Source organism: Cyprinodon tularosa, unplaced genomic scaffold (assembly GCF_016077235.1).
Source record: "Cyprinodon tularosa strain WSP-4 unplaced genomic scaffold, ASM1607723v1 ctg613, whole genome shotgun sequence".
Lineage (NCBI taxonomy): Eukaryota > Metazoa > Chordata > Actinopteri > Cyprinodontiformes > Cyprinodontidae > Cyprinodon > Cyprinodon tularosa.
In genome coordinates, this window is record NW_024039356.1 from 143,444 (window position 1) to 155,647 (window position 12,204).

General features: G+C 42.1%; 2 protein-coding genes across 2 annotated transcripts in view; both read right to left on the reverse strand.

Annotated features, from left to right (window-relative positions):
* LOC119798200 (peroxisomal succinyl-coenzyme A thioesterase-like) overlaps positions 1-5,368 on the reverse strand; it is a 36,609-nt gene extending 31,241 nt beyond the window's left edge. The window contains exon 1 of the mRNA XM_038307551.1: positions 5,187-5,368. The gene's annotated coding sequence lies outside the window, so the exon portion shown is untranslated. The remainder of the gene's footprint in view (positions 1-5,186) is intronic.
* An 837-nt stretch (positions 5,369-6,205) lies between these two features.
* The window catches only part of LOC119798201 (acyl-coenzyme A thioesterase 1-like), a 35,547-nt gene continuing 29,548 nt past the window's right edge, over positions 6,206-12,204 (reverse strand). The window contains exons 6-11 of the mRNA XM_038307552.1: positions 11,674-11,793; positions 10,560-10,642; positions 10,349-10,442; positions 8,409-8,489; positions 6,676-6,817; positions 6,206-6,601 (exon numbers count right to left, since the gene is read on the reverse strand). Coding sequence (XP_038163480.1) covers positions 6,465-6,601; positions 6,676-6,817; positions 8,409-8,489; positions 10,349-10,442; positions 10,560-10,642; positions 11,674-11,793 — 657 coding nt within the window. The 3' untranslated portion in view covers positions 6,206-6,464. The remainder of the gene's footprint in view (positions 6,602-6,675; positions 6,818-8,408; positions 8,490-10,348; positions 10,443-10,559; positions 10,643-11,673; positions 11,794-12,204) is intronic.

The following is a 12,204-nucleotide window of genomic DNA, read 5'->3' on the forward strand; positions in this document are numbered from 1 at the left end:
TCTGTAACTATAAGCAATTTCTCTGTTCTGAATAAGATTATAATATCTCTCAGAATCTGTTGTCATGTCTCCTGGTTATTTAATACATATAAGTTACAAAGTGTTATTTAAAGAGTTTGTCCTAAGTGATTTCTTTTCATTAAAAAAGAACCGGAGAGATGGAGCTTCAAGGTGTAGGCACAGAGAGCCTATCTGCAATATCTATGTCACCAAGATCTATGTTCTCAGCCCTAACTGTTACTGACTCCATGAAAAATGTCTCAGAGCTCATCTGCTTAACCGTTTCTCTCCTAGAACCCAATACAGATGTAGTTTATGTTTTGCTAAATACTTTTTATAAACAGTATTTATAAATCAGTGCTTCCATGTTCCTGTTCTATCTCTGCTTCTTTTTCCTTGAACCCCAGTCGGCCTCAGCAGATGGCCGCTCACACTGAGCCTGGTTCTGCTGGAGGTTTCTTCCTGTTAAAAGGAAGTTTTTCCTCTCCACTGTCACAGCATGATTGAAATCAGGGAATGGAGCAGAGGCAACGACACAATACAAGTGACTGGGTCATGTAACAACATCCAGGTGGAGAGATTCCTGCAGAGTCGATGGCAGCTGGTGTTAGAAAACCCAGCACTGCATCCTGTGTTTGTGTGTGTGTGTATATATATATATATATATATATATATATATATATATATATATATATATACATATTAGGGATGGAACGGTTTATGAAAACCTTCCGAACCGTTCGGTTCGACTGTCTCGGTTCGATTCGCGTGTGTTTCGTTCGGTCCTTTTTCTCATAGGCGAAGCGTTTACACTCCAGAGCAGAAGGTGGCGGTACTGCGACCAAAGCCAACCACCAGTAGTAAACAAGAAGAAGAAGAAGCGAAGCAGTGTAGCCGGGTGTAGCAGAAAAAAATCAGTTGTTGTGGAGAATTGTGTGGGTATGGCGAGTGGGAAAGAACAGGAGTTGGAAGACGCGCCAGCAGCACTTTATAGGTCTGCTGTATGGGAGCACTTTGCATTTAGAGTGACCTACAATGACGGCGGAAAGAAAGTTGTGGATAAAAGTGCAACAGTGTGCAAGCATTGTGCAACACGTTTTGTTTATGCTAACAGCAACATGACCAACATGTCATGCTAACCCCGAAATCCCTCATACTCCGTCAGCGCTCCGCCCCGCCCCGCTGTGCTCCAGACCGGCTGAACAAAGCTGCACAAAGCCTCCGCTTTGTGGTAGAGAGCATGCGCCAGATGATTAAATTCAAAGCATCAAAACATGCGGAAATGATCCAGGGTTTCCGCGGATTATTTAAAATAATTACAATTCATTATTTTTTGGGGGATTTTTTCATTAATTTCTAGGGTTGTCACGATACTAAACTTTTTAACTCGATACCGATACTAAGGAGAATATTCGATACTCGATACCATTTTCGATACCACAAGGATAAAAACAAAGACTCCAAAATTCTACAGAAATATTTTCATTAATAAATAAATAAAATAAAGGTTGTATGCTGTGCACAATATTAAGCAAGCTTGATAAAAAACGTATAAAATTAAAATTAAGTGTTCCTTCCTTGGCTATGCTTTCCACACATAGCAATGAGGCTAGCCAAACCGGTTAAGAAACAAAAATAATTCTCAGCAGCTGCACCTCTTACAAAAAAAGGTCTGAAACTGAAAAGTGCTCAGAACTATTCAATCACACAGTGTTCAGAAAGTTCTCTCCGATGCACTCAGGCCCCGGATTCGCGGGCTGCTTTCTGATGTCCTTGTCCTGGAAGCGACTGGCACAGAGCCCCCAGAGAAAGTCGAGCTGGCTCCTTAAACGCTATGTATGCTGAGTTGTTGGATGAAGATGGGGAACATGGTAGCGGTGACATCAGCAGCTCAACATCATCGCAGATTAACCTCTACCTATCAGAGCCAGTCATCCCACGGAGCGGACAGCCGCTTGTTTTTTGGCGAGACAATAAAAGTCGTTTCCCCGCTCTCGCACAAGCAGCACAAGCCTACCTCTGGGCTCCATACACAAGTGTAGATAGTGAGCGACTTTTTAGCACAGCAGGGAATATTGTAGATGAGAAAAGGAACAAGCTGTCTGCCAAAAATGCAGAGATGCTTATATTTCTAAAGCAAAATCTGCCATTGATTCTTAACAAGTAAGCTTTAAGAGAAATGGCTTTACTAATCTCTATTCCTCTTTTTTCTTTCTCATTGACTCATGATTTCCATGCTGTGCACTTTAAATGTATGTAGATTTAAAGGAGCTAAAAGAACATTTAAACTTAGCATTTGTTTGAATTTTACAAAACTTTATTACTACTGAAAAATGTCTGAAGTGATTAAAAGGACATTTTAGACTTTGAGCTAGGACAAAAAGCCAAACAAGTACTGATATATTATCTAAAGATGTGTGACTGTTCCGTCATGGATTCTATTTTCAGTTAATTACCGCAGGACAAGCCTAAAATAAATACCTTATGCCTTTTTATCATGGCATCCCAAAATATTTGATTGTTTTCTTTGCTGTGCACTTTAAGTTTAAGTACACTTTAAGTTTGTGTAAATTAACAATGACAGATTTTTTGTATCTTATTTAGAAATAAGGCTTATTTGTTAAGCTCTAAGCTGTTTAAGATGTTTCTAAGGAAGTAAAATGTTGAATGTTTTCTGTCAATAAAAGTATACAGTTGACAATTCACAATACATTATCTTCTGTTAATTTTAATACATATACATTTTTGTTAAGACTATTAAAATTGAATATATGACATGATAAAAGGAAGGCTTCAGATAGACCCAGTGATCGGTTACTGGTGATCGGTGATCGGTATCAACCAATACTGCTTTCAGCAATCGGTGATCGGCCCCAAAAATCCTGATCGTAGCACCCTTAGATAAAACTCAACTTTCAAACTAAGCAGCCATGCAGCCATAGAATTTATAATTCTGAGCTCTTTTAATGAAACAATCTCTATCTTATTCTACACAGTCAGTGGACTTGCTTTGTGTCTGCTTTCATGGACAAATGTAGCTGTGGTGCTGACTCTGGGCCGACACAATGATCAAACATATGATTTGTTATTACAAAATAAAACACCAGTTTTAAATATTCTGAAGAAAGAACACCTTTTGATCTAATTATAAACTAATTATACTTTAATATAGACGGACGCAGGGTTTTTTTATCTTTAGCGTTTCCTGCCTGCTGCTGGGCTCCTCCGTCAGCTGCTGCAGGAGCAGCAGCAACGCAGGGCTCTGTTACGGTAACACTACACTCCACTGCTCAGAGGTCAGACCTACTTTAGGGTCCACGGTGCAGGAGGGGCGGGTTTATGCAGCTGGCTGCTGATTGGCAGAACACGCTAAAAGATTTGACTGATTGATGGAGGCCAGGAATCCCTCATGAGACTCAGACCAGGGAGAAGAAAGCATCATTCAGTCAGAAAAGTCATCTAGTGCTGAACCGTGGTTTATGTCACCATAACTATTATAATCCGCTGTAGTGAAACGATTGAAGATTTTATGCAAAATGTTAGATTCTGATTTAAATAACTGAGCCTCTCCGGTTCCAGAGACCAGCTGCTAGAAATATTGATATTTAGTTTGCCTTATTCTCCCCTAAATAATCAGACTAATTCAGATTCTTTGCATTGATGTTTTTATTTGATTATTTCTGGTTTGTTTGTTTGTAGGGCTGGAAACTAAACTTTTGGATAAAACTGATCAATAAAGGAAATTTTAATTCTGATGCCGATTTTTCTTCTTTTACAGAAAATAGTTTGAATATCAATAAGTTTTAAATGGAGAATCTTTTTTCTAAAAGCCTCCAGTCTGCCTGAGCTGAGCAGTGGGGAGGAGGTGAGAGGAACAGGAGGAGGTCAGAGGAACAGGAGGAGGTGAGAGGAACAGGAGGAGGTCAGAGGAACAGGAGGAGGTGAGAGGAACAGGAGGAGGTCAGAGGAACAGGAAGAGGTGAGAGGAACAGGAGGAGGTGAAAGGAACAGGAGGAGGTCAGAGGAACAGGATGTGGTGAGAGGAACAGGAGGAGGTGAAAGGAACAGAAGGAAATCAGAGGAACAGGATGTGGTGATTGGAACAGGAGGAAGTGAAAGGAATAGGAGGAGGTCAGAGGAACAGGAGGAGGTGAAAGGAACAGGAGGAGGTCAGAGGAACAGGAGGAGGTGAGAGGAACAGGAGGAGGTCAGAGGAACAGGAAGAGGTGATTGGAACAGGAGGAGGTGAAAGGAACAGAAGGAAATCAGAGGAACAGGATGTGGTGAGAGGAACAGGAGGAGGTGAAAGGAACAGGGGGTGAGAGGAACAGGAGGAGGTGAAAGGAACAGAAGGAAATCAGAGGAACAGGATGTGGTGAGAGGAACAGGAGGAGGTGCAGGGAACAGGACGAGGTCAGAGGAACAGGAGGAGGTCAGAGGAACAGGAGGAGGTGAGAGGAACCTGAGGTGGTCAGAGGAACAGAAGGAGGTGAAAGGAACAGGAAGAGGTGAGAGGAACAGGAAGAGGTCAGAGGAATAGGAGGAGGTGAGAGGAACAGGAAGAGGTGAGAGGAACAGGAGGAGGTCAGAGGAACAGGAAGAGGTGAGAGGAACAGGAAGAGGTGAAAGGAACAGGAGGAGGCGAGAGGAACAGGAAGAGGTGAGAGAAACAGGAGGAGGTGAGAGGAACAGGAGGAGGTGAGAGGAACAGGAGGAGGTCAGAGGAACAGGAGGAGGTGAGAGGAACAGGAAGAGGTGAGAGGAACAGGAGGAGGTCAGAGGAACAGGAGGAGGTCAGAGGAACAGGAAGAGGTGAGAGGAACAGGAGGAGGTGAGAGGAACAGGAGGAGGTCAGAGGAACAGGAGGAGGTCAGAGGAACAGGAAGAGGTGAGAGGAACAGGAAGAGGTGAAAGGAACAGGAGGAGGCGAGAGGAACAGGAAGAGGTGAGAGAAACAGGAGGAGGTGAGAGGAACAGGAGGAGGTGAGAGGAACAGGAGGAGGTGAGAGGAACAGGAAGAGGTGAGAGGAACAGGAGGAGGTCAGAGGAACAGGAAGAGGTGAGAGGAACAGGAGGAGGTCAGAGGAACAGCGTTTTCTAAAGCTGCTCCACAGCAGAGTCTCACAGTCACGTGGAGCAAGATTAGGAAACAAGTTTTCCACGTCACGTGTGAGTGGGATACTCACTGCAGCAGCTGCAGATCCTCCGGCTGTGAGCTCCGTGTTTCTCCGGGGCTTTAGTTGAAACCAGCAGTGCCTGCACCTCCTGCAGCTCCTCCAGCTCTGAGGCTTCACCCTGCTCCTGCTCGGCTCATGAATGTGTCTCGTACATCCACGCTGGAACTTTTCTCTAGAACTAGTCTCCTCCCACAGACATGCTGCCGTGCTTATCCACTAGATGGCGCTACAAACTAGGAAGGAATTAACCTGCATGGGATTTATTTCCCCAAAACCTGCTGAAAATGTTGCTTGAATTAAGTCAGAGGGTCAGTAAATAGGATCACGTCCCACTATTAAAATTATATTAGACTTATACTATTATATATGATTTAATTCCAGCCACCAGATAGGAGGAATAGATCAAGTGAAGAGAAAACAGTTGAATGAAAGAAATTTTGACTAAAAAGTCATCAGATTTTTTTTTTTTTTTTTATAAATTCTGCAGTGTTTGCTTCTCTAACATCACCATAAACATTTTAATGTATTTTAGTTAAAAGTAATGAGAGAAGAACTCTCAAGAACTGAATAAAGTGAAGACCAACGTGCATTTTAAAGTTTGTTGAATATCTAATAATTTTCTCCTCCACCAGATGGCGCTCGCATAGCAGCTGTTTGCAGGCATGTGCTGGATATAATGTCTCAGGTTAATGCATTTTACATGCTGTTTCTGTTATCTTTTTATCAATGTTTACTTGAAACAAGCAAACAATTTTACTGCATTTATCATCCGACTTAAAAAAACACTTTAAGAAACAAAAGAGTTTGCAGCAGGTGCCTCATTGGACCTCTGAGGCTGAAGCCTAAATTGTTTCCATAAGCCACTGATGTGATGAACAAGATATTGTGAATTTCATGTTTGTTAATCACCAATACTGGATGTCAGACAGATTTCTTTTTATATAAACTTGATTTATTCAGTTTTTTCTTAAATTACTTATTTTGGTTAGTTTATTACACAAAGTTACTTCATTGGTCCACAGCAGATCCACACATAATCAACAAATGCTTTATTAATCCAAAACATTTTCACTAGAGCAGCCATATTTAACTCTGCCAAGGAGGTTATGCTTTACCAGGATAACTTAAAAAGGTATGAATGGAAGTTAGCGAACATTTAAGCTTTAGTTTTAAGTCACAATGTGCTGCTTGGTGAAGGTCTTCATTCTTCGATTCCTGTGATTCCCATTATTTAGCAGAGAACTGAGGATCTGGCCTCTGCTTCCAAACCAACAGCCATTAGCCTACTTAAAGGTTGGAAAGCGATGAAGCTCCAGGCTTTACGCCTCCATACAGGTTGGTCCTCAGAAACACCAAGAGTTTCCTCCAGGCGTCCTCCTGGGCCCGGGAATGTTCGAGGGTCTGCCCCCCCCACAGAGCCATCACTGCAAACAGCAGGCGGTTATCAGAGCGGCAGCAGAGTCGCAGTAGGAGCTTTAAAGGCCAGAGGAAGACCTACTTGTCTGACGTGACCGAACATCTCTAAACAGACTGGCTCGTGTGTGCGGCGTGTACGGTGGCTCGATCAGGTGACCTGCTTTAGGATACGACAGGAGGGTCAGTAGATGGCTGTTCCCTGCTCGCTCCATCATCGCCTTCATCTGCAAAACAGAATATTTCAAATCATTAAGAGCCCAATGCAAGGAAATGATTTACAATCTCAAACACACCCCCTGCTTCAAGTATTCACACTCCTTTTCCAAAAATAAAATATGTTTTTTGTCCTCTCTTGTACTTGTCAGATTTCGCTTTTCCAAAACCAGGCAAAACCCAGCAGTGTCTGCAGAGACTCTCAACCACCTCCAGGGCCAACCAAGGAACATATATCCTGCATGTGTGAGCCATCCCCTGGGCCTCCTCCTACAGGACTGTGCCTCCAGGAAGGAATCTAAAACGGATGTCAAAGTCATTCCAAGCAGCTATTTTCTGAGCTTCTCCTAATAATTCCATTTAACGGCAAATTAATTTGGGGCGCAATGTTATTTAATCACATAAATCATCCTGTTTTTTTTCTAATCTATAAGATAAAACTGTTTTCATTGTTGTTGTCAGAAAACTTTTTATCTTTCTTCTATTATATATTAATTTATCCTATTTACTCACTATAAAAGTTTTCACTCAGTCTGTTTCTCTCTCAAGGCCACACAATTCTCTGCAGGTTGATGTTTGTAGACCAGACATAGCTTCTTCCCATAACAAATCAGGTTCTTTCTCAAGGTTTATTCATAACATGTTACTGTTAACCAAAGTGTGTGTAATTTGTTATGACTCTGACTGCTTTTCATTGTTGTAAGTAGGGGGGGACGAACGCTGCCCAGTGCAGAACAGAGCAGAATGCTATGCCATGAAGGCTGTATGATGACTGTTCTCTCTTTGCAAAGATATGAATAAATGTGCCGACTGAGTGAAATCCATCGATCTCCGTTTATTTAACTAGGATGAATAGTTGAATACTTTTTTCCCACGACAATTGTTCTTGTAAAAAAGAGTCAGTGGATGTTCCTTCATCAGAGCAGGAATCCATCCATCCATCCATTTTCTATCACGCTTATCCCTAGCAGGATGGCGAGGGGTGCAGGTGTCTATCTCCAGCTGTCTACAGGCTACTTTAACATACACTCCCTGGTCAAAAAAAAGTCACCACCAAAAAAAAAGGTAATTCACTCCAATACTTTGTTGGACCGCCTTTAGCTTTGATTAAAGGCGTGGATTCACTGTGGAATTGTTTCGATAAGCTTCTGCAATGTCAAAAGATTTATTTCGATCCAGTGTTGCATTAATTTTTCACCAAGATCTTGCATTGATGATGGTAGAGTCTGACCGCTTCCACTGGAATACTGGAACCCCAACTTGTGTCAGTGTGTGTGTAAAATATATTAATTATTTAACTTTTAAAAACTGTTTTTGATTTGCGATAAAGTACTTTAAAATCCCTTGTGTTTTAAAAAATATACAAATAAGGTCCTCTTAGTATTTGCTCAGAAACGTAAGTTTTATCTTTTTTTTAGAGGATGTTTATATAAATGCAAAGTTTTGCAAAGTTGTGAATAATTTTATACTTTCATGCACAAGATCTGCTTTAAAACTTTTCTAAAAGTAAAGTTAAAACTTGAGCTACATTTTGTTAGACATCACGTGTAATACTGCAAAGGTCCTCATAGTTCTGCGTCAGTGTTTTCAGCAAAGACTCACATCCATTGCAGACTCATAGGCGCACCAGTTCTGATCATCTTCTCCAACAATCAGCAACAATGGACACTGAAGTTTTCCAACCTGCAAAAAACAACAACATTAAAAACCAGCAGAAAACGAAACCATTAAACCTGCAGAAAACAAAAACATAATTTGTCTATATTAGATGCTGAAACTCAGTCCAAGATGATGTTACACATGGTGAGCAGCCTGTTGGTAGTTTGTTCCGATGCCGTCTCTGGGCAGCAGAGTCCCAGAAAACCACAGCTGGGTTTGTATTAAACCAAAGAAAGGATCTAAAGGTTTCAGATTTCCTAAATGCCTGAAAACGATATAAATGTGAGGCGCCACCTCCTCTCTCTGATGGCAGGATGGGACAGCAGATCTTCACTCTGAGAACTGGGCTGACTGTCATGTGACCCAAACGTTCAGGCAGATCTTTTCATGGATTTCCGTAAAAGTTCAAAAAAATATCCACTGGACGTTTCGCCACCTATATAAGACTCAAACTCACTGCGGATCCAGACATTTGAATTGAGAAAGATTCCTGGAGAGGTGGCGAAACGTCTTCAAATCTTGGAAACCAAGTCTAGTGGATATTTTTTTGAACTTTTACGGAATGACTATGACCTGGATGACTGAGAATCTTCATCAGCATCTTTTCATGGACATTAGTCCATGTTATAAGGACTAAATCGGAGGAATTATTTGCTTTCCAGTTGACTCTGATTATGTTTTTCCTACTGTTGTTTTTTTATCTGCTTTTCATCCATCCATCCTCTTCCGCCTATCCTTCCTTAGTGAGGCCCAGACGTCCCTCTCCCCAGCCACTTGGGCCAGCTGCTCTGGGGGAATCCCAAGGCGCTCCCAGGCCAGCTGAGAAACATAGTCCCTCCAGTGTGTCCTGGGTCTCCCCCTGGGCCTCCTCCTGGTGGGACGTGCCTGGAACACCTCACCAGGGAGACTCCGAGCCTCCTGAACTGGCTCCTCTCAATCTGACCCTCGGCTGAAGAAGCTGGTTTTTATTCATTGTTTTATAAACATTTGATCAGTATTATTAATTCAATATGAAATTTGAAGAACTAAACAGTAGTCCAAAAAAGGAAAATCTTTAAGGGTGTGATTACTTTTCATAGTACAGGTTCTGATTAAATAACATTTTCCATGAATAGCTGAACTGAGGTTCACTGGTTGTCACCAGGGGGAGGATCCTTCGCCTCCTTCTTTACACCCTACTGACGGGTCACCAGCAAAGATCCTCTCTGTGACAGGAATCTCACTCACAGCAGACAAACATCCCAGAGAACCAAACATCAGGATCCTTTCTGTGATGAACCAGAAGCTTATGAAATGCCCAGAACATTTCTGCCAGGCTGATTCTACTCATCTATTTACTGACACTACATCTGTGTCTGTTTGATTTCGGTTGTTACAAACCAGTGGTCTAAAAATCTATTTCCTCTTATATTCCTGCTCCTGTTAATTATGAGAACTGATTTTTATTTAATTACTTCCAAACGTATTCGCTTCAGCAGAGCACCTGCTTGCAGGCCTTAATTCGGGTCTCTTTTTCAGTTTTTAATGTTTTGGTAAAAGCTTAGACTTTCTGAGACTCCAGGCTATTTCATCAATCCTTCTGTTTGTGGAAATCTGTCTGCTTTGTCTTGGAGAATCTCTCCCTGTGCTTTTAAAGTAATGAATGAAATCTTGTGTGAGCAGAACAGGCAGGAACATTTCAATTTCCATCTCAAATTCTGGTCGAATAAGATCTAGATCTCTTTTTTCCTACAACATGAAACACCTGGGGGGATCAGATATTACAAGGGCCTTTATTTTATTGTTTCTCATGAATCAACCCAAACTTTATCATCAGCAGAAGGTTAAACTGGTGAAGAAACAAGCAGAAAGCCACCAGCAGATTTCTGGCTTTAGTTACTCACATCCACTTTGAGGGAGGGGTCAGAGGGGATGGGCAGCAGCAGATCTCTCCAGATCGCTTCATCATCTTTAGTAAAGCGAGTTTTCCCAGAGTTCCTTAAACAGCAAGGCAAGCCATTGAAATTAAGACATATTTGAACAAACATTTCTGATTGGTTTTCTCATCTGTAAAAAATGATGCTTTCTAAACAGATTTTAGAAATGATCCCTTACTTAAGGAAATAATCCACCGTTTCCTTCAGAAATCCATCCATGGGTTGAACGTGACTTCCACTGATGCACACTACACACCTGAACTGCTCAACACATCAAAGAGACGGATGTTGATCAGATGAAAACAGACAGAAACCTGAATCTATGCAGAGTGGATCTGTGCTCCCAGTATCTGAGCTAAGAAGCTGTGAAAACCTCTGCCTGCTAGCCAGACGTCCCATCCCAGTATCTGCCGGAAGTGAAATAGTCAGGACTCCTGTCTTTGTGTTTGTGTTTCTGTGTTTGTCTCCCTTCATCCACCAGGTTCTGGTCCGCCTCCTCACACACCTGCTGATGGTTTCCTCGTTAAATGGAGTGCTCTTAAGCTGCTGACTGCCACTACTTCAACTCCAGTGTTTGCCAGTTTTGGGTAATCTAGCCAAGCTGAGTTTTGCTGAGTCAAACTGAGTTTTGTCAACCTGAGCTTAACTTTGTTTTTTTTTGTTTTTTTTGCCTCTCGGCAGGAATTCATCCTGCAGACTGGTTTTCTTGGACCTTCTCTCCCTGGAAGGATCAACTGAGCTTCAAAGTGAGCTGGGGTTTAAACAGGAGGTTTGGATCCACTTTCCCCAAGAGATTGTTTGAGCTTCTCACTGAGAAAGGGATTATTCTCCACTACGACCTGTTCAAATACCACAGGAAATCTGAGTGGCAGTCAGTTTCTCCGTTCACCAACTAACCACCGCATTCTGGGTAACCCTGTTCCTCCCTCCACCGAATCAGACAAACACTGGAACCACGGCACACAGACAGGAGTCAAGGGTTCAACAAACTTCTCTGGAAACGTGAGTCGCAACCAAATACTCTTCTCCAAATTCACGAGTCAAATTCCCCACTGAGCCTGAACTAACCGCTGTGTCTTCCCCTCACTTTACAGTTCCGGTTGAGCAGTGTTCAGAGCAACACTTCTCCCTCTGTTTAATTTCTTCAGTAAAACCCGTTAAACCTTTTCCCTGGTCTCTCTGTTCGGTTTTCTGCATTTTGGGTCTGAACTTTGTAACATCATGACAGAAATTGATTTGCATCGGTTCAGGTGGACACTAAGAGATCCAACTGGAGCTGTTCTAAATCAAACCTTGGTAACTTCAGAACAGACAGCCATCCTCAGGGTGATACTGGTGCCAAGGGAGAGGCCCAGCATGGCAATTCTGCTGCTCAGGACCTTGGGGTGCTTCTGGAGGAATTTAAAGGCCGTCTGCAAGAGGAAAGCATGTTACAGGTCAGAGCAGTCCTCTGCTCCTGATGAGAGCACAGTACACTACAGCTTTATCAGGGCTGTTAAAACTGGACCCAACAACAGGTCATGGCACCATCTGTTCTGAGAGAAGCAGCCCATCATATAAGCGGCTCTGTGCATACAGTTGTGCAAACTATCCCATTAAAGAAAATGATACATCTACTATTAATACAAATAACAATAAACTGAAAAAGTTGTATTAAATTAATAAATGAAAATTTAGTAAAATTAGATATTGATTTTAAATTGTTATTAAAAAACAATACTGTCCCAGACAATCTCAGGCCCTTTGCTGATGAACCAACATCCAAAGCCTGGCTGACCATTTCCTGAACGTTACAGAAACACATGACTTCACGGGTTATTGCC